We start from the raw sequence: 19,581 nt of genomic DNA on the forward strand, positions 1-19,581 counted from the left end.
TCAAGAAAGATCATCCCAAACCAGAATTCAACATATGATTTTATGCTTTGAAAGAAAATTATCTGGAAGCATATCCAGCCGTTTTGCAACAAATCTGAAACTGCTGCCATGATATACTAATGCCAGTCACTGAACACAAGGAAGAGAATGGGACCAGCTAACATAATGAAAAGAAATCCCAAAATAAATATACTCATTTCGTGACGTAGTTTTTCCCTGTACCTCACTCTCAGATATTTTTTGTCCTCAGCAAGCAGTATCTCCATTTTCCTTGGTGTGATTCATCTCTGTTCGCATTTGAGGCTCAGGTCTCTCTCATCATATTGATAAATGAGATAATTCAAGTTAAACTAACAGCTGATGTTTTTAACCTGTACTTGCTTGCACGATTGCTGCATTTCAGACCTAAAGGTTTGTAGTCAAACCTTAGCTCAGCATTTTAGTTGAGTCTAGCAATACTGACTCATCCTCATTTTACTTGATGTCGGCATGAATGAGGGTGGGTTTTAACATCGACATTGTACTTCTCCTTATACTTGTTTCTGCATCAGTGTCTTTTCTCCAATCATACAAGTACTAAAGCAGCATCAAAAATTCAGCAGCATTGAACAGCATTCAGTATATGACTAATCTTACTTAGCTTTGGGGTATATTTATGAAGACTTCCTAGGAACATAATATAGTTTAAAAAGCCTTTTTCTTGGATCAGAATCACTAAAAATCAGTGTGAGAATGTGATGGTTTTGGTCTAGGCCTTCCTGGTACCCAGCTTGTAACCAAGGAAGTGGCCATGTACCCAGTATTCCATATGATTTTTTACATAAACCAGGGTATAAACAAGCTAAAGATTAGAGACCTTGCACTCTTCCCTTCTGGCGAGGTTCAGGAGCAGTGGGTCCTTGTGTGGGTCTCGCTTATCCAGAGGCCGAGGCCTGCAGCGACCGCTGCTCTGCCACGTGGGAGATTGGAGAGTGCTGGCCATGTCTGGGGATCTTGTTTTTTCTGAGGGACGTGGTGAGATCCGTTTTACTAGTTATTTTGCTAGTTCTTGGATTTGATTGTGTATATCTGTATATCCTGGTTTTGTCCCTTTTTTCCTTTTCCCTTAGGGGGGTGTTTGGATTCCCTTCTCTGTGTACATAGCATTTTAATTGTATATAACTGTAATATACGTAAAAATATATATTTTTATATAACTCGATTGATTTTGGGTCCTTCAGTTTTTATAGTTTTTTTTCCTTTGCCCTAAGGGAAGAAGGGAGGGGTAAGGGCTTGTTACTGTGAGTTTGGGCATTTGGCAGGGAGCCAGGTCCGAACCATCACAGAGATAGATTTGTAGATTCTTGTAAAATGTTCATCATCTCATTCTTCTTGGCAGAGGAAATTGATTGTTTCACGTTGATGTAAAATATAGGAGTTAAAATTCCCACTGAATGACTAATATCTTTTCTGTTTTGTCCACTACTTTATATAAAGATGGGAGAGTTTTTTCCCAGTATCTTTGTGGTAGCCATAACACAGTTAATATACTTAAGATAGAATGTAATGGTATTTTTTATTGCAACTTTAATACACTTGCTATTTAAATGAAATTAATGCTCACTAACAGCTTTTTGGGCAGGTGAAACCTCAGATGGAAATGACCCCAGCTCCTGGCATTGCACTGTCCACCAAGCTGCCTTGCTTGCTCCAGGGACAGTAGCTTTGGAGCCTCCAAGAAAGGCTGTGAGAGAGTAGGCTCTGTAGACCTTCTGAATACATGTGTGGCTATGTAGCATTGTACAGTGTTTTATGTTGTGAGAGGAGCAGAGATAAAGGAAAACATGGCTACCAATTATATTTTCTGTAATGTGTATGTAAAAGAGGAAGGAGAGATGTGGGAAACTGTGTTCCTTTATTTGAAGTAATGAATGTGACATATCCCTTAGACTGAAGCTCAGTAAAATTATTGCCCCTAATCATGCATATTCTTTCCTTACTGCCAAACGTGGACAGTTTAGTGAATTAGGCTGGCAAAGTCTGAATTCTAAAATATTAAAATATGCTTTTCCTGACTAAAGTTCCTGAAGGTCTGAATAATCACTGGTTGAAGGCCATGCTGAAAGTATGATAGAAAGTAGCATAAATAATATAATGAGGTTACTGTGTTAAATTACTGCTTTAGAGCTGAAATAAACCTGTAAACCTGGTTAGTTAAAAAATACCCGTGGCTGAATATATTGCTTTCCTAAAAAAGTTAATACATTATACAGATCATAATCTCAAATGATATCCATAGGCGATGTAAATGTAGATGAATAATCTTCCAGTCTAGCTTTGTTAGATGAATGCAAACTGGAACTTCATTAGGAATAAAGACTAAAACATAGGCACTGTAAAGATTATAATTTCAATGTATTTGACTCTTTTATGTCTGTGAATGTTTACTAATAGTGCATTCTTATTTTAAATATTGACGTGCATAGACCAATGTAGTCATTAAAGATCACCTTTTCATTTATAATCAAAAACAATGAACACTTATACTCAGTTGACTTTTGCAACCATACTTGTGCTTCCTTGAATGAAAAAAGACAAATTTAGAAACTTGAACTTCGAATGAACAGGAGAAATTTGTCTTCTAAAAGCTTTTTCAAAATCTGCATCTTCACAGGACAAAAGCAATAGTTAATTCCATAAGTTGGAGGTCTTTTTGGAGTAGGTAGCTGAATGATTTTTTGGTCTGTTCCTACAGGTTTTCAATACATACTCTAATGAAGACTATGACAGGAGAAATGATGAAGTTGACCCAGTTGCTGCATCTGCTGAATATGAACTCGAGAAGCGTGTGGAAAAGCTGGAGCTCTTCCCAGTGGAACTAGAAAAAGGTATGGTGTCCGTGTGCCATTTCCAGTTCCTGTGACGCTGACCTACAAGTCTGAGGAAGTCCGGAAGTCCACACATGTGTACGGAGCTTATCTTGAATATTCATGAATCTGTTGAAGTCACCTTGGCTTTTTGGATTTCAGGAATTTTTCAGTAAGGAATTAAAGAAGCAGCTCAGAGAGAAGCAGTTTTTACCTTCCTTAAAAGAATTGTTTTGTGACAGTCCAGTAACACATGGATTTTGCACCGTGTTTGATGTGATATGTTCATTCTCCACTGGAGGAGTAAAAATCTTGACTGTTCCTCTAAGCTCTTCATAAGGGTGAAGGTGATATTTGTTGTATGTAATTAAAGTAGTAGTCAAATAGATTTTTTTAAAAGAAGCAAAAGAATATTAATGTTATTGACATGGAGAGCCAAGAGGAACCAAAGCATAAATATTTAGCTACCAAATAGCTGCACAGATCAAAATTTCTGCTTTCTCTTTCCTTTTTTACAGATGAAGATGGACTTGGCATAAGCATTATTGGAATGGGAGTTGGAGCAGATGCAGGTCTTGAAAAACTGGGAATATTTGTCAAAACAGTAACAGAAGGTGGGACAGCAGAAAGAGATGGCAGGTAAACTAGACTCTGTTTTTGGAGATTTTCTTAGCAATAGTTACTATAAATTATGCTTTTCATGGGAAATAGTTGTATGCTTAATGTATGCCATGATTACCCAAAGCTGTAGAGTTCAGAGACTTCCTTATGAGAAGACAACAAATTGATACAGTGAGTTTAAACTGTTTAAGGGGAACAGAATTGCCAAAGATGTGTGTTTCTGACTACTGAAATCCCAGATGCTTTAGCCATGAGTTAACCTGGTGATTCCAATGTGTGTATCACTTTTGAAGGTAGTTTAGATTTTAAAGGTGTTGAGCTCCCACCTGTTCTTTTTTCGCTTCAAGCCAGCTTTGGACAGGCAGTACTTAAGATGAAGAGTTCTGTTGAACATTTGATTATTTGATTTCTTTCCAGAGAGATCTGGACAGGCTGGATGGATGGGCTGAGGACAACTGCATGAGGTTCAGTAAGGCAAAGTGCCAGATCCTGCACTTGGGTCATAGCAACCCCACGGAGCACTACAGGCTGGGAGGAAGAGTGGCTTAAGAGCTGCTCAACAGAAAGGGACTTGGAGGTGGTGCTTGACAGATGGCTTGGTATGAGCCAGCAGTGTGCCCAGGTGGCCAAGAAAGCCAGTGGCATCTTGGCCTGTATCAGAAATAGTGTGACCAGCAGGAAGTAATTGTCCCCCAGTACTTGGCACTGGTGAGGCTGCACCTCAAATCCTGTGTTCAGTTTTGGGCCCGTCACTTCAAAAAAGACACTGAGGTGCTAGAGCGTGTCCAGAGAAGGGCAACAAAGCTGGTCATGGGTCTAGAAAACACATCTTAAGAGGAGTGGCTGAGGGAACTGGGCTGTTTAGTCTAGAGAAGAGGAGACTCACAGAGGACTGTATCGTTCTCCACAACTACCAGAAAGGAAATTGTAGCAGGATGGAGGTGAGTCTCTTCCTGCCAAGTTGTAAGAGAAAGGACGAGAGGAAATGGCCTTAAGTTGTGTCATGGTAGGTTCAGATTAGGTATTAAAACATTTTTTTTCACTGAAAGAGGGGTTAGGCATTGGAATAAGTTGCCCAGGGAGGTGGCAGAGTCACTGGAAGTGTTTAAGAGGCATCTGGATTTGGCACTTGGGGATATGGTTTAGGAGTGATTGTGATGAAAGGTTGATGGTTGAGCTAGATGATCTTGAAGTTTTCTTCCAACCTTGATGATTCTGTGATTAGGAAAATAATTAGTGTATACACTCCTTTTTAATTTTACTAACACAGACTGTTCCCTTGAATTTCTTGTTATGGCTAGTCTTCTGTTCCAGAATTCAGTTTTCACCTACAGCATTGAAAGTACAATAATCAATTGGAATAGGAAGCTGTACCATAAGTCTTGCCTACTATAGAAATGAATTGGTGTTTGTAGTCTTATGTGATGCTCATGTAAAACCTGCTTGCTTCTAGAATTGCTTATTTAGTATGTTCAGGTTAAAGAATTCCTTTTGAGCATAAAATATTCCTATCATATGGGACAAGTTATCTGTGTTTTACACAATACCTGTCACAATAAGGACAGTGTTACTGTCTAATAATTTAATAATGAAAAGTATTTTCAAGTATCTTCCATACAATTTGTCAGTTTGTCCCATTGCATAACCTTTGTAAATTTGCATGCCAATAAAATATTACTTATCTGATATGTAAGTTATTAAACAACTTATATGCGTTCTCTTCTTCTGTTTTCAACAATTAATGATTTGTTATATTATTTATAAGTAAAAGCAAGAATGAACTCTTAAAAAGTTGATGCTGTCTTCTGAAAAATGTTTTGCAGTAATATGTTCCTTATTGATGAACCCCTCTAACTTTTCAGCCAGGCAAAAAGTTGTTCTGTTGTGGAAACCCCACAAAAATTAAATAAGAAGACTCTAAAATGCAGGGGATTGCAAAGTTTAATAACATTGCTCTGAAACTACTGACGTATATCGTCTTCTAGATTAGACTTGGAGGCGTCTTTATAGATCTTGGCAGTAAGATACGAAGTTGAAGGCCAAGTACTGATTTATCACAGGCTTAAACATTATGAAGGGAAATGAAGAAACTGACACCTCAAGGTGTCATGACTTTATCCATTACTTTAAATTTAAGGGAATGTTTTTCTGAAGGGTATGCTTGACCTCAGCCAAAAGGCATTAAGCTCATGACTGGCATTCTTTGTGAAATTCTCTGGTTGAAAATCAGTCACTCACTACTGCTCTGTGATGATCTGTAATTTCTTTCCCTCTCATTATTCACATGTTTGAGTGGGCTACAGAAGTTAATGTTCCATCACAAGTCTCTTCTTTCATTTCCCTGGATGGCATCTGAAAGGAGCTTGTCAGCTGAGGAAAAATAAAATCATTCTTTGACCATTCTAATATTTGTGTTGGTTTTCAATTGGCAGAATGTTCAGTCAGCTGAGAAATAGCACTCCGATTTTCTCTTTGAGAGCCTGACTGATCATTCACTTGGGAAAGGGATATGTAATCCTCTCAGTCAGGAGCAGACGGTTCTGTAATAAAGTGCATCAACTGTAAAGGGTCCTGTTATCTTCATTTTTGTGAGAAGCCTAGTTAATCATTAACACTGATAGCAAAACAAAGTCTCATAATGAAAATAAAACTGTATTTCAACAGTTGCATCAGATATTTTGAATAATCACATAGCAATATTCAGCCAGGTTCTTCTGAAGCTACAGTTTAAAACATTAAAGTATCTTGTAGGATAGCTCCTATCTTTCATTGAAAGACCCATCAAATTGTGATATAAAATACTTGCCTCCCATGGAAACAGAAAATCTGTACAAAGGGGTTTCTCAGGGATTGGGTACCACTGGCTTGATTCGTGTTGCTTCAGACAGACAGGTAGAATTTATTTGTCATATTAAAAGGCATTATGCACCAATATTTAACAAAGAAGGATGATTTAAGATGAACCCAAATGTTGATTAGGTAATAGGAGAGGTTATTGCTAGTGTGTAAAATAGGGAATCAGTCATTACACTGAATATGAAAACAAAAACTTATCTTGGATGAATCAATCCATAACTGCTTCTTTCAAATTATTGTGGTGATGAGTCATTCACATTTTAAAGTATTTTGATAACATTAGGATCAACAGTTTTGAAACATTGCATAGTTCTTAATTTGAGCTCTAAAAGCTGTCTCTGCAGAGGTGAAATTTTATTGTCACAGAGCAGTATTTGTGCTGGTAATTTGTTCAACCTTGGTTGGTTCACTTCTGTAGCTGCTGCTTCATTCTCATCTACAGGCAAAGTTTAAAGTCATGAGCATAAGAAAATAATTGTCAGAAGAATCACAAATTTTGTTAATAATGATAAAAGCAGTTAAATGTCTATAACTGGGGCTTTGGCAACTTGAGTCTATATTTTCATTCGTGTTTGAAATAGATTTGAGAGACAGCGGAGGCCTAGAGCTCCTCACAGAAGGAGCTCTAACAGGAAGGCTGTCCTTTGAATGTTGTTTGATATGTGTGTGTGTTTATGTATGATTAAAGTATATGTATATGTAGAAAGAAAGGAGGTTTGGAGAACAGTGACCATAAAAATAAGAGTTGGAAATTAATTTAGGAGCTATACAAACAAGAAAGAAGGAAAAATGAAATATGCCTGAAGGACAAATGGAATTAGACTGAATCAAGATGGAGCCACTTATGAAGTTTAAGGCAGCAGTTCTCTAACATAATGTTTCATCACCTAAATACTGTAACTGTGGCTCTGTATGAACTCTGCTAATCCACTGCATAGTGATGTACAGTGTTGTAGATGAAATGTCATCTAAAAGGAATCTGTTCTTCCACCATTTTCAGCCAAGACAGTGACAGTTTCCCACTCAGTCAGCAACAGCTTCTTAAAAGTTCTTTTCTAGGGACTCCTATATTTCAATCTGACTGCACCTCATTTTTACTGAAGTAAAACTAAAAATCAAAATTCAATAAATATTAATGTGACACTTGTATTTCTTAAATGCTTCAGTGAAAATTGAAAAAAAAATTCTGAGAATAAAATACCTAATGTGATTTTTGAAACAGTTTATGGGCTGCCTTTTTCAAGGGAGATCCTGCCCAGAAGACAGTGATATTCTGTGGTGTGAGGCTGCCAAAGAATAAATATTGTATTTCTTACTCATCAGTGGAATCCAAAGAACAGAAAATACTGTTTTGGACGCATGTAAAACTGCAAAGCACTGTGTCAAACTTGAAACATAAATTAGGACTCCAAGTCTAAATGCTTCAGCCCTCTGTTGAAGCCTCTGTTGTTCTTTGAAAAGAAGTCTTGTCACTAGGATATCCTAAGATATTAAATATATTAATGTAGGTACTTTCATATAATTTAAATAGAAGTTTTTTGTAGCTGTTTCTTGGTTCCCTTGTAAACTGTGTGTTTTGGATCAATAGAATCCCTGTAAGTACTTGAAAATTGGTCCCTTTGTATGTGTTTGTTTGTTTTGGTACTATTGGGGATTGTGCATTTCTGGAGGATAGTACAGCAGTCATCTTCCAAGGATTTGTAGTCCGGATGAGTCCAGTGCCTGTTCTAGGGATTTTGTAGCGATGCTTGCTTTAGATGAAAGCAGCATGGTTTTCCTTCTGTCTAACTTTTTGTGCATCAAACAGTGTATCAGCTGTAAATAGGTGTTTGGTTTCAGAAAAAAAGGCTTCATTAAAAGAGTCCAAGGTCTTATAATGTGTGAAGCAAGATCACATCTCCACTGGGAATTCATTTTTTGGAGCAAGTTAGATGAAATATCTTAAGAGAGTACGTCACAATTAAGTCTGATACATAAGCCCTTTTCTCCACAGATGAGCAGGTTGTTTTAGTTAAATATCACATTTTTTTCCGTTAGCATGAAATACCAGAGCTATGTCTTATGCTGTTTTTCAAGTTTGGCTTAGGAAAAAATTATATAAGAGCTATTGAAGTATCTCATTCAAATTAATTCATATGGCAAATTCAAGGGTTTGCGTTGCCGTATTTCTATACAAGGAAAGGGACTGAATAATTGATGCTATTAATTGTAGTAGTAACTTGGAAGCTGGATTTGCGAGATGTCTGCATGCAAGGAATAATACATTTTTCATATTTACCTCAGTCATTTTATGACTGAGCTTTTGTTTAAAGTCTAGCTAGAAAGATGTCTCTATGCTAAATTTAACTGAAAATTCATAAGAATTCACACATTTATTTATGTATTTGTGTTTTTTCCCCAAAAGGATCCAAGTGAATGACCAAATTGTGGAAGTTGATGGCATCAGTCTGGTTGGTGTTACTCAAAATTTTGCTGCAACTGTTCTTAGAAACACCAAAGAGAAAGTCAGGTGAGTATTTTAGAAGGAAAAAAAAAATTGTAATTTAATACTTAAGATTACTTGACTTCCTTCACAAGACTTTCAGTATTCCCAGGTGGAATCAGAGTTTTTTTTTCTTCTTGATGTCTTCTCTCCTTTGATCCCAAGAAAGGGATGAGATACAGTATGACAGTTTTGTTTTGGTTTAGATTTTTAAAATATGACCACTGAGACAAGCTGAAATTGCAGATAGATGACCATGGTCTCAATCATTGGTCTAGATCTCCATGGACTTCAAACTGTTTGTATTAGTTGAAATGACAAAGGTCTTAGGTGTTGGTCAGATGGAAACTGCACTGCCACTGATCACCTCCCTGCTCTTCCTGTGGGGAGACTGGCCATGATAGTGCCCCAGGGTTGGAGCAGTAAGGTGGTGAGCACTCTGGTGCTTGCAGATACCACCTCAGCACAGAGGAGAGGAGAGCACTGGATGCAGGAGTGTTAACACCTACCAAATTGAGGAAAGCAACATCCCAGCTCAATTCATTGAGCTCCTGGCACCACCTCTGGATTTCTCTCTGCTCCTATACTGTCCCTGTAAAAATCCATAAGATAATGAATAGGCTAGAAAATGTAACATTCACTGCAAGTAAAAGTCTGAACTAATGTAAATGCAAAGCTGTAAATGTCTGTAAATTAATAAGAACACTGTTTGCCTAGAAATGAACTGGTTTACCGTTTAAAACCCTGTGCAGACACAAAACTTTTCTGTTTAATAGCTTGTTAATTTCAGTAAAGATTTAACTCTACAAAATAAACCCCAAAATATCTTTGGCATACTGTAAAGCAACAGCTATTCTGTAGTCACCCTTTGGTTCTCTTTCAAAATCTTCTCTAGGGAATAGAACTGAATTCTTTAATTAATGAGATCAGAGCTGAGTTCTTTTGAACCATGACTAAACTATGTGTGGTAATATATGCAGACCCCCTCAGCTGGTGGTGCTGTATGTTGGCGTGCACATTTCCACTATAATTCCGTGGCTCTCCTGTACAACATTAAGAAACAATGGTGGGATGTGGATTCTGCAAAGAATCTTGGGGGTGGTTGATCAAGGTTTTATTTGAAAGAGGTTATTTAGGAAAAAAAGTTATTGAAACTGTAGTGTAATTACAGGTGAATATATTTTTGTGTACCTTCTACAGTTTAAGTTACATCAGTACTATTTCTGCAAAGACTCACACATGCTGTGAATGTTCCTACTGAGCTAGCTATAAAAAGTATATACCTTATTGGGTTTTCTGCAGAGTTGGGACCTTCAAATATAAAATCCATAACAGAGAATAGTGTATTCCTGTGTTTCAGTACACAAAGCAAATGTTATGTATATTTTGTGTTTGATGTTTTAGCTCAAAAGAAAAAAACACTTACATAAAACATATGTATTAGATACATTTATAACCAGCTTAGTTCATGTAATAATTATTGCATAAGTTACAGAATAGAATACTTGTTTCCATGGAAAAATAATAGAAGGAAGAAACATAAAATGATTTTCACACAGAACTCCCAGAGTCTTCTCCCGGGAAGTAAATTGCAGTGAGATTGGTTGCAATCTAGACCCTTGTCACAAAATAGGGGGCTGTAAAAGTATTTCTTCATTGTTGTTGAGCTTACGTTGTCAAGTGTACTATATATCCTGTGCACTGGGATCATTGGCTTCTGACAAGTCTCATTTATCAAAGAGAGATGTGTGTTTCTACATTTTCCCTTCTAAGTAAGCTTAAAATACTTGTGTTAGTGTCACAACTGGACAAAAAACCTTCTTAAAATATTATTCATTGAATAATAAAATTTTAATCTGAGTTGTAATATGAAATAATATTAACTTATGAATAAATAAACCAGATATATAATAACCTATGCGTACAATAGGGTACTGTGTGCTTAGCAGTATCTTACTAATATATATGTCTAACTAGATATAAAAAATGGGGAGAATTTAGTGCAGCTTCCTCTATTTTTTGTTTCATTTAAAAATTCATGGGGAAAAAAATCCCTCAGAAACATGACTTTTCTGCTTTATGCAGGCCAGCCAAGAAATGCATGATTTCTTCCCTGGTTTGTGGTAGGCTGGGAGCAAGGCTTTACAAGATGGCCAAGCATTGTGTGGCACAGGATTCTGGCTTCTGACCTGGTCCTGGAAGATTTTGCTGTCTGATGCTCTGCATTGGTTTTAACAACTCAAAAGCAAAAGTGGTTCCAGAAAGCTGGGTCTTTTTAGATTTCAAGATGCTTGGATTTTTGGCTTTAGTGTAGGTTTGAACATTTAGTTGTAAAGAGAGAGCTAATATTGACGAATTTAGATATGAAAGGAAATGAGGTATTTTTACCTCCCTTACTGTTTTTGTTTTGATGTGTGACAAAAGAGACCTGCCTGCTGCTTGCTCTGTGGAGAGAACAATTGGTTTCTGGCAGATCCTCTTTCCTGCTCTACAGCTGTGTCAGAGCTAGGATTGTCAGAGCTACCTTCTTTGGCAGACAGTGCCCACCTCTGCACCTGAATTGCTCCAGAACACTAGGGGCAACTTAAGAGGGTCTTCTGGGGCAAAATCCCTCTCTTGCCCCCAGCTGTCAGCTTCTGCCCGTTGGCAGTGCAGGGAGGGAGGTGCTACTGACCTCTGAGTGCACCATTCCCATGGCAGCTGCCATTAATGATCCGTATCGCTGCGGGAGGCAGGAGCAGTGGAAAAGGTTGCTGCTTTATAAATACCTTCTGCCATTCCTATGAGGGGTGTCCCTGCCGAACTACAAGTGTGTAGGCAGTGTATAATCTCACACCCCACCTAATTCAAGGCAAGGCAGCTTCGTGAATCTGTCTTTCACAGGGGAAATCACATTCATACTTACTCTCATGTCTGCTGTTTAATAGTGTCAGTTTGATGGATTTTATAGAACTGCTTTAGTAAGCGTAGTTATCTTTGAGATCACAGCATACAAAATCTGTACCTTCTGCCTGGTGTCCTGTGCACACAGAGATTTGTGTGCATTTCACCGGCATTACTTTACGTTTATAACCCACAGCATTACGCATATGCAATCGTTTTGTCCTTAATCTAGTCAAAGTGCATGCTGGTTTTTGTAGCAGGGTTTTGTTATATGAGATCAATTGTAAAGAAAGGACATTCATGAATAGAATGACATTAAAGCCACTTCTTAATTCTTTGCAATAAATGCAGTCAATACCTCTTCAGAGAGCTTGCATAATACCAATACTTAGTGATTTATTTTTCCCCTTTGAGCTTTCTGAACATTTTGAATGATACTGACAGTGGAAATCATTGACCTAGAATAGATTTTTGCAGTTTTTCTACCAGAAAAAAAAATCTATCCAGACTGTCTGTAGCTGACACAGTAAAGAATTTGTGAAAATGAAGACATGGCTTTTACCTTTTGAACTGTTTTAGGTGAGACTGAGAGGAAAGAAGAGAAAACATACGCATCTGTGATTATTTTATCTACTGTTTGCAGTATTGGACTACCCAGCAGAGTTGTCATACCATAATGGAAGATCATTGACTCAGCCAATTTGGCTTCTCCAGTGATAATAAATTAAATTATTCTTTCTGATAATGTTTTATAGAAAGATAATCAGTACCCACCAGATGTATTCTGGTAGCCTATGAGGCAAAGCAAAGAGAGGGAATTCTTTTATAATCCCAGCTGGCAATCAGCTTCTGTTTTTCGGGATGAGAATTAGTGTCCTCGTGACTCTAATCTGGCAAATACAGCTATGAATGCTGTTTCAATTGATGTAAATATCAAGTCTTCTGCATAATTTTGCTTAGCTATTTAATTTACTAATATCTCATATAGTGGACTTCAGAATTTGATTATACACAGGAGGGATTTTCCTTTGAAATGTGTGTTGTTTTCAATATTGTTGAGTGTTGACCCTGTTCTAAGATTAATGGATCAGTCAGAGGGCAGTGCCACACTAATACCACTAATTATTCTGTGCTTCTTTTGACCCCATTTAGGATGTAATCCATCAGTTTGAACTTTGTGAGCGGTGCCTGCAATCATAAAAGATAGGATAAAGAGACAGCTTGATAGTTGGAATCCTATCCTGTCATGGAGCTTCTCCTGTGTTATTTTGTTTGCATACCATGGACTGTGGTATTGAGTATCAAACCTGAAGTTCTTTGAAGCTGCTTGGGTTATGTTGAGCTGTTGTGATCCCATTCTTTCCCCTGTTCATCATAATGAAAGGGTGCTGGGAGACCCTCCTGTCTTTGCCAGAGAAAGCTCACTCGAAGAGTTGTATCTCTCCAGGGAATTTTATTTTTTTCCTTGAACACACGAGAGACAATCTAGTTCTTGCATACGGCAGACTTTATCCTTTTATCATACTTATCTAATCTCTGTCTCTCCTAGAACAAATATTGGGAGCTTTCAGTGGGGACTGCACTTCTTTGCCTTATTGGATGCAAAGATTTGTGCTCATGCAGCTCTGGGAAAGGGCGGGATCCCAGGAAAGGAGGGCATCGTTCTGAGAAGCCTCACTGCATTGATAAGTAGAGTCTTGCACAAGGGAGTCATTGGAAAATCCTAGTCCTTCCTATGCTGCTTGTATGCTTTTATCATCATTACTTTCCTCTGAAAGGTTTCTTTAGAGTTAACCAAATTCAGTGTTTTACTGGAGAGGCAAATTTTAAATTCCGTGTCCTCCTTCCGTATCCTGTCGTATGAATGTGACTAAACATTTTCTCAGCTTTCCAAACTGTTGCTAAGCACTGAGTGGATGCTCTCACGGTGTTTTCTGAGTCAGTTCTTGATTTTTTAGGGAACCATGCAGAACCTGTGCAAAACCTGTTTGGTGTCTCATGATTTGTACCACTTTGAAAGTTATTAATTTTATTAATTCTAACCTACCAATTAGTTTACCTGCTTTTGTTTAATTAAATTCTGCTGAAATGCATCAGTCTTCCCATCTTAAATAATTGGTTAGCCAATTTTGCCATGTTTAATTAATCTTCTAGATCACTAGAGAGTATGTTCTAACAATAGCAGTGTAACTCTCAAACCCTGTTGCTTTTCACTGTTAGCTATTCTCTATTCTAATAAAGAATCATCTATTACCATTTTTTTTTGTTGTTTTTGTCCTATCTGGACAGTTTTAATTCAAAGCAGGGTTCTGTCTCAGCTTTCAATCCCAGTTCACAGCCTAATTTCTTTATCTCCCACTGAACTGCAAATGCAGTCTTTCAGACAAGTTTTTACTTTTCTTTTATATAGCTCTTACACAATGAGCAGTTAAAGGGTGAAAAGTGAAAATGATCACTTGTTCATTAACATCAACTTGAAATTCATTTATTCCTTCTTCAGCTAATTCCTCACCCCATCTTGAGCTGATTTTTTTTCTGAAAAATACAGTTTCAGATAATAGTATTTGCATACCTGCTGTTAGTTTTGTTTGCCATCACAGCATCTGAAAAGGTAATTTATACAATCGTGTCTTTGCAAGCACTAAGGCAGTACAGAGGATGACTGAAGTCCACCTCAGGATCTAACCAGCAGCAGTGTACCCTGGTGGGAATGCTGTTTATTGACAGTAGCACTAAACAGCATGGCTTTATTGTTGTGACTCCTTTGCCTAGATAATAATCTTCTTTTCCAGTGGGCACGCCTGTGCAGATTTTCTTCTGCTCCCTCTAACTTTGCCTGCCTGTGCTCTTACCCTGTGAAACAGCTGGGTCCTTTAAACATTTGCAGGTATTCTCTGTAGTGCAGATCCACATTGTGATAGAGGCAGGACTTCTAATTCCTGGGTAATGAGACAGGACCCAAAAAGCAAAGGATACCACACTCCACATCTGATTCAGAGAGCTAGATTGTGTAATCTGTTTTCTGGCTGGGAGTTGTAGTTTTGTTCTTTTCTTCCTTGTCTATCTCTTTTTCCTTGAATCCAAGTGCCAGAGCCGAGAAGAGAAAAAGAAAAGGAAAAAAAAGCCCTTTGCCTCTGCAATGCTGATTGTTGAGCTGGGACTTCATGCTAAGCTGCTTAAGAAACCATGTGTGCTTGGTGCACTTTCTGCTTCTTTGATAAATCCAAATCATGGATCCTGCAAAAACTAAATATGTGGTGGTGTGTGCTGAAATAGTGTAAATTTGTTCTGCGTATTTCACTATGGTTATACTAAAAATTCCATCATATAAACTATTTTGTTTTTGGTCTCTGCAAAGAACTCCTAAAAGCACTGGTAATGGCTGTAGGACTACCAGGAGTATCATGTTGAACATGAAAAACTACCCATAAGTACTCTGACCCCTTAGCAGGGGTGAGGTAAGGCTGCATTAATCACTGCTTAGCTGGTTTATATGCCTTGGCTGTGCTTGTTGTAGTAGGCAGTCTGTGCCTCCGACTGTTCTTCACACTAAGGCCAGCTGGCACTGGAGTGGTCAGTGCTCCTACCCTGAAAGTTTTGTACCTTTCTGAGCAGGAAGGCTGTATACAGATTGTTCACTGGAAACCTAATCCAAGCTATCTCATAGTCTTTGCTAACTCCTGGGCTATATCTGAGTATTCTTCAGTAGAATTAGTTAACATGGGCCAAACCGTTTCAGAGACTGTTTCAGTGATTTAATATGATTTTAATATGATGATCAATTATTAGTACTTGGAATCATTCCCTGGCACTGTTTAATTTACTGGCATAAACATAGCCACTGTGTCCTGAGATCTTGCTAATTTTAATTTTATGGTAAGTTATTTCTTGAAATATTTGCACATTTGGATGGGAAATTATATGTTTGAATTTGAAATATATGTAGAAATCTTTATTTAAAAGGTTTTGTCTCAGGTATAAGCTATCTTGCTAGGTATTGCAGCATTGTTTTTAAAATTAGGTGTAACATGAATGAATAAGATTCAGTGGGGCTGGATTTCATTAGGAGTAGCTTTTTTTCTTTCTTTTCCTGGGAAGAGGAACCACTCGACAGATTTTGAATCACTTCATCCTCAAGTTGATTGGATCTAAACATGAACCTCCATCCCTGCAACTGAAATATTATCATATATATTTATTTAACTAAATTATTTTACTCTTTCATCCAAGTGACTATGTTGTGGAAGCTCCCATGAAGTTTTGATACACCTTGATTAATCGGATACAACAATGTGAAAGCTGGGCAGAAATACCCACTGTTCATTGTTGCAGGATAACTCACCAAACTACAGGAATGGTTCTGTAGGAGCATTTATTTGGACTGTGATGGTCCAGCTTGCCTAGAATCTGGGTGGCATAATCGTCCAGATTAAGGACATGGCCTGAACCCAACATCTTATGTCTGACCCATCTGACCCATTTTCTTCCTGGATTTATTCCCTATTGATGCCAGCAAGGGTGAGGGAAGACAGATCTTACCTCAGAAAACAATCAGGTTTTAGAAACATTCTGAGGTAGCACTTGTACCTTCTGAACAGAGCTGACTGCATTCAGATATGTTAAAGCACAGATGCACAAATGCTGTTCTTTGATCTGGCCATTCCCATAAGGATTGTGTGGTGCTGTAGCAAATGCTGATTAAATGATCATCCTGTATTAAAGGAAACCTTTTAAGCAAACATTGTGTTGGGATAGAGTCAAGCTGTCTGGGAGAGAGGGAACTGATTCTTAACCTGCACTGTCAGAGGAACAGAGCAATGTAAGGACCAGAACCTGGAGAGGTGCCAAAATATTGAACGCCTTGGCTAATTTTTAAGTACTCTTGAGTAAAGCTGATGTGTCAGTGAGGCCCTATACTAGAATTGATTTCTGTGGGAATAATTAATCTAAGTGCATTATTATTAGTATGTGGGTTTTTTACATGACTTTCTAATTGTCTGACTCAATATCCATTTAGGGTTGATACTAGAATAGCTTATCAGGGGCTTGTATCCAATATGCTCTGGAGACACTGCTGAGGCTTTTCTGGCATGTGAGCTATTACTTTGCTGCTCGCCCACCAGCACCACTGATACCATTGCTGGCCCAGAATACCAACCACATCCTGGTCAGCATCAAGGGAGGAATGGCCATCAGTTTGAGGGAGGTTGTGCTGCCCCCCTACTCTGCCCTTGTGAGACCCCATCTGAAATAACTGCATCCAGCTCAGGGATGCCCAGCACAAGAAAGACATGGACCTGTTGGAGCAAGTCCAGAGGAGGGCCACGAAGATGATCAGAGGGATTGAGCACCTCTCCTGTTGTGATGGTTCGGACTTGGCTCCCTGCCAAATGTCCAACCCCCCAGTAGTAGCCCTTCTCTTCCCCCCTTTCTATACTTCCCCCAGGGCAAAGGAAAAAAATTATGCAAATTGAAGAACCTGAAAACCAAGCTAGTTATATAAAAAATATATTTTATGTATATTACAGTTAAGATGCTATGTACGCAGTAAACGGGAATCCAAACACCCCCGAAGGGATAGGGAACGGTGAAAAAGGGACAAAAGGAAACAAAAAGAGACACCGAATAGATATGCGCAATCAAACCTGAGAACTAGTAAAATAACTAGTAAAAGAAATCTCACCACGTCCCTTAGAAAGTAGGTTTGGCAGACACAGCCAGTACTCTCCAAGCTTCCATGTGGCAGGTCAGTGGATGCTGCAGGCCTCAGACTTAGATAAGCGAGACCAATGCAGGGACCCACTGTTCCCAAACTCCGGCGGAAGAGAAGAAGAACGAAGGCTTCTCCTTCCTTCTTATTTATACCACCATTTACGTAAAAATCGTATGGAATACTGGGAACACTGCCCCTTCCTTGGTTACAAAGTGGTAACCAGGGAAGGCCTAGATTAAAACCACCACACCTGTGAAGACACTTTGAGAGTGCTGGAGTTGTTCAACCTGGAAAAGAGAAGATTCTGGTGAGACCTTATAGTAGGCTTCCAGTACTGAAAATAAAAAATAGGGAGGGTGACTTTTTACACAGACAGATGTAAAGGACTAGGGGGAACGATTTGAAACCAAAAGGGGAGAGATTTAGATTAGATGTCAGGAATAAGTTCTTCACTCAAAGGGTAGTGAGGCACTGAAACAGGTTTCTCAGATAAGTTGGGGATGACTTGTCCCTGGAAGTGTTCAAGGCCAGGTTGGATGGGGCCTTGTGAAAGGTGTCCCTGCTCATAGTGTGGTCCTTTCCAACCCAAGCTGGTAAGCTGGAGTCATGCTGTCTGTCTTTAAATTCAGGGTCACTTACTTTATCCTGGGTCTGTGGACAAGGATGGAGGCTGCAGAACTTCTGCACAACAGTTAAGCTTACTGGTATGTATCTCTAGGGACCTTGAAGATCCCCAAAGTTTGCTTATCTATGCTGGCTTTACATAGCCAGCATCCAGCACTGGGTATTACACAGGTTGCCCTCTCAGATGTTTCTTATGTATGATAACTTCATTCAGTCGTTGCTCCTTTCGTTGACTGGTGGTTGTCACTTTGTTCTGTTACTTTGGGTGGTGATCTCCAGGCAGAGTTGTTCACATGTTTGCTAGTTTTGGGTCACTACCTTCACTCATCTCCAGGCAAACCTTTTTTATTTTCTTCTACCAGTCACCCTTATTTTTCTTGGTTCCAGCTAGTAGCTTTCAAGATTGCTGTGCACATCTTGTCTCTAGTGCAAGGCAGAGCTGGGTGGAGTAGGCACTGTTAACAAGGTTGCAGGTGAGGCTAGAGAGGCTAACAGGCAGGGCTGCTATTCACAGGATCTCCAACAGCCTGGAGGAATGAGCTGACAGAAACCTTATGATGGAAGGGCAGTTATGAGTCCTGTATCTGGGACAGCATATCTCTGTGTGACACTGTGAGCTAGAGAGCAGCTGTGCGGGCAACACTCGGGGAGGAGGTGGAAAGAACATCTTCAGTCCTAAGAAAAGAAAGGGATGCCAGGTATCTTACTGCTGTCTCAACTACCTTCCAGGAGGTAGAAAGGGTAAACCCAGGTTCTTTGTACTCTCAGTGCAGGGACAGGATAATAGGAAATGAACAGAAGTTGCAGCAAGGGTAATTCTGCTCAAGGCCATGACAAAGTTGGCCTTGTTTTGAAATCAGGGGCTTAGGGTGGACCACAGTTCCGTTCCAACCTAAATTATTCAATGATATGAAGAGTCTTTATGAGTTTTAGATAATTTTATCTGAAAGAGTGTAGTGGAAGCTCACAGGCTGCAAATTCCTTATGTATAGTCAGTGACTTCTGCATTTGAGACTGCTGTTTAAGAGAGGTTGATCTTGTTAACAAAACCCAGAAAAATTCCAGCTTGTGCTGATGTGACTGAATAAAACCGCCTTCTTAACACAGTTCACACTCCTTTTAGCACTTTGGATTAATTATATGGCTGTTATCCTAGTGGAAGCAGCCAGAGCAGGTAATTGAAGACATCTTGAAATAAATGAGATAAATGATGCTGCAGAAGCAGCATCAGAGGAAAACCACTTTTAAAGCTGTTTTTAAAATCATAGAATCATAGCATGGTTTGTATTGGAAGGGACCTTAAAGGTCATCTAGTTCCAACTCCCTTGCCATGGGCAGGGACACCTTCCGCTTGAGCATGTTGCTCAAAGCCCCATCCAACCTGACCTTGAACACTTCCAGGCATCCAACTGTTAAACTCCCTCAAGTACAATGAATTTTACTGTATATTTTTTTTGACCACACTGTATTTTAGAAAGACAAACCCCCTATTCTCTATTTCTTAGAATGAGTTCACTATATTCTTACATGATTTTTGTTGAATTTAAGGGAACCAT

The 19,581-nt window shown here is 38.8% G+C and overlaps 1 protein-coding gene across 6 annotated transcripts in view; it reads left to right on the top strand.

Moving 5' to 3' along the window:
• PPP1R9A (protein phosphatase 1 regulatory subunit 9A) overlaps positions 1–19,581 on the top strand; it is a 137,994-nt gene that overhangs the window by 73,530 nt on the left and 44,883 nt on the right. For all 6 annotated transcript variants that reach the window (XM_027910726.1, XM_027910720.1, XM_027910730.1 and 3 more), the window contains exons 3-5: positions 2,735–2,867; positions 3,365–3,485; positions 8,728–8,832. In XM_027910726.1, coding sequence (XP_027766527.1) covers positions 2,735–2,867; positions 3,365–3,485; positions 8,728–8,832 — 359 coding nt within the window. The remainder of the gene's footprint in view (positions 1–2,734; positions 2,868–3,364; positions 3,486–8,727; positions 8,833–19,581) is intronic.

The sequence above is a fragment of the Empidonax traillii genome, unplaced genomic scaffold, assembly GCF_003031625.1.
Source record: "Empidonax traillii isolate 1590-97213 ecotype Southwest subspecies unplaced genomic scaffold, ASM303162v1 scaffold30:size3273891, whole genome shotgun sequence".
Taxonomy (NCBI): domain Eukaryota; kingdom Metazoa; phylum Chordata; class Aves; order Passeriformes; family Tyrannidae; genus Empidonax; species Empidonax traillii.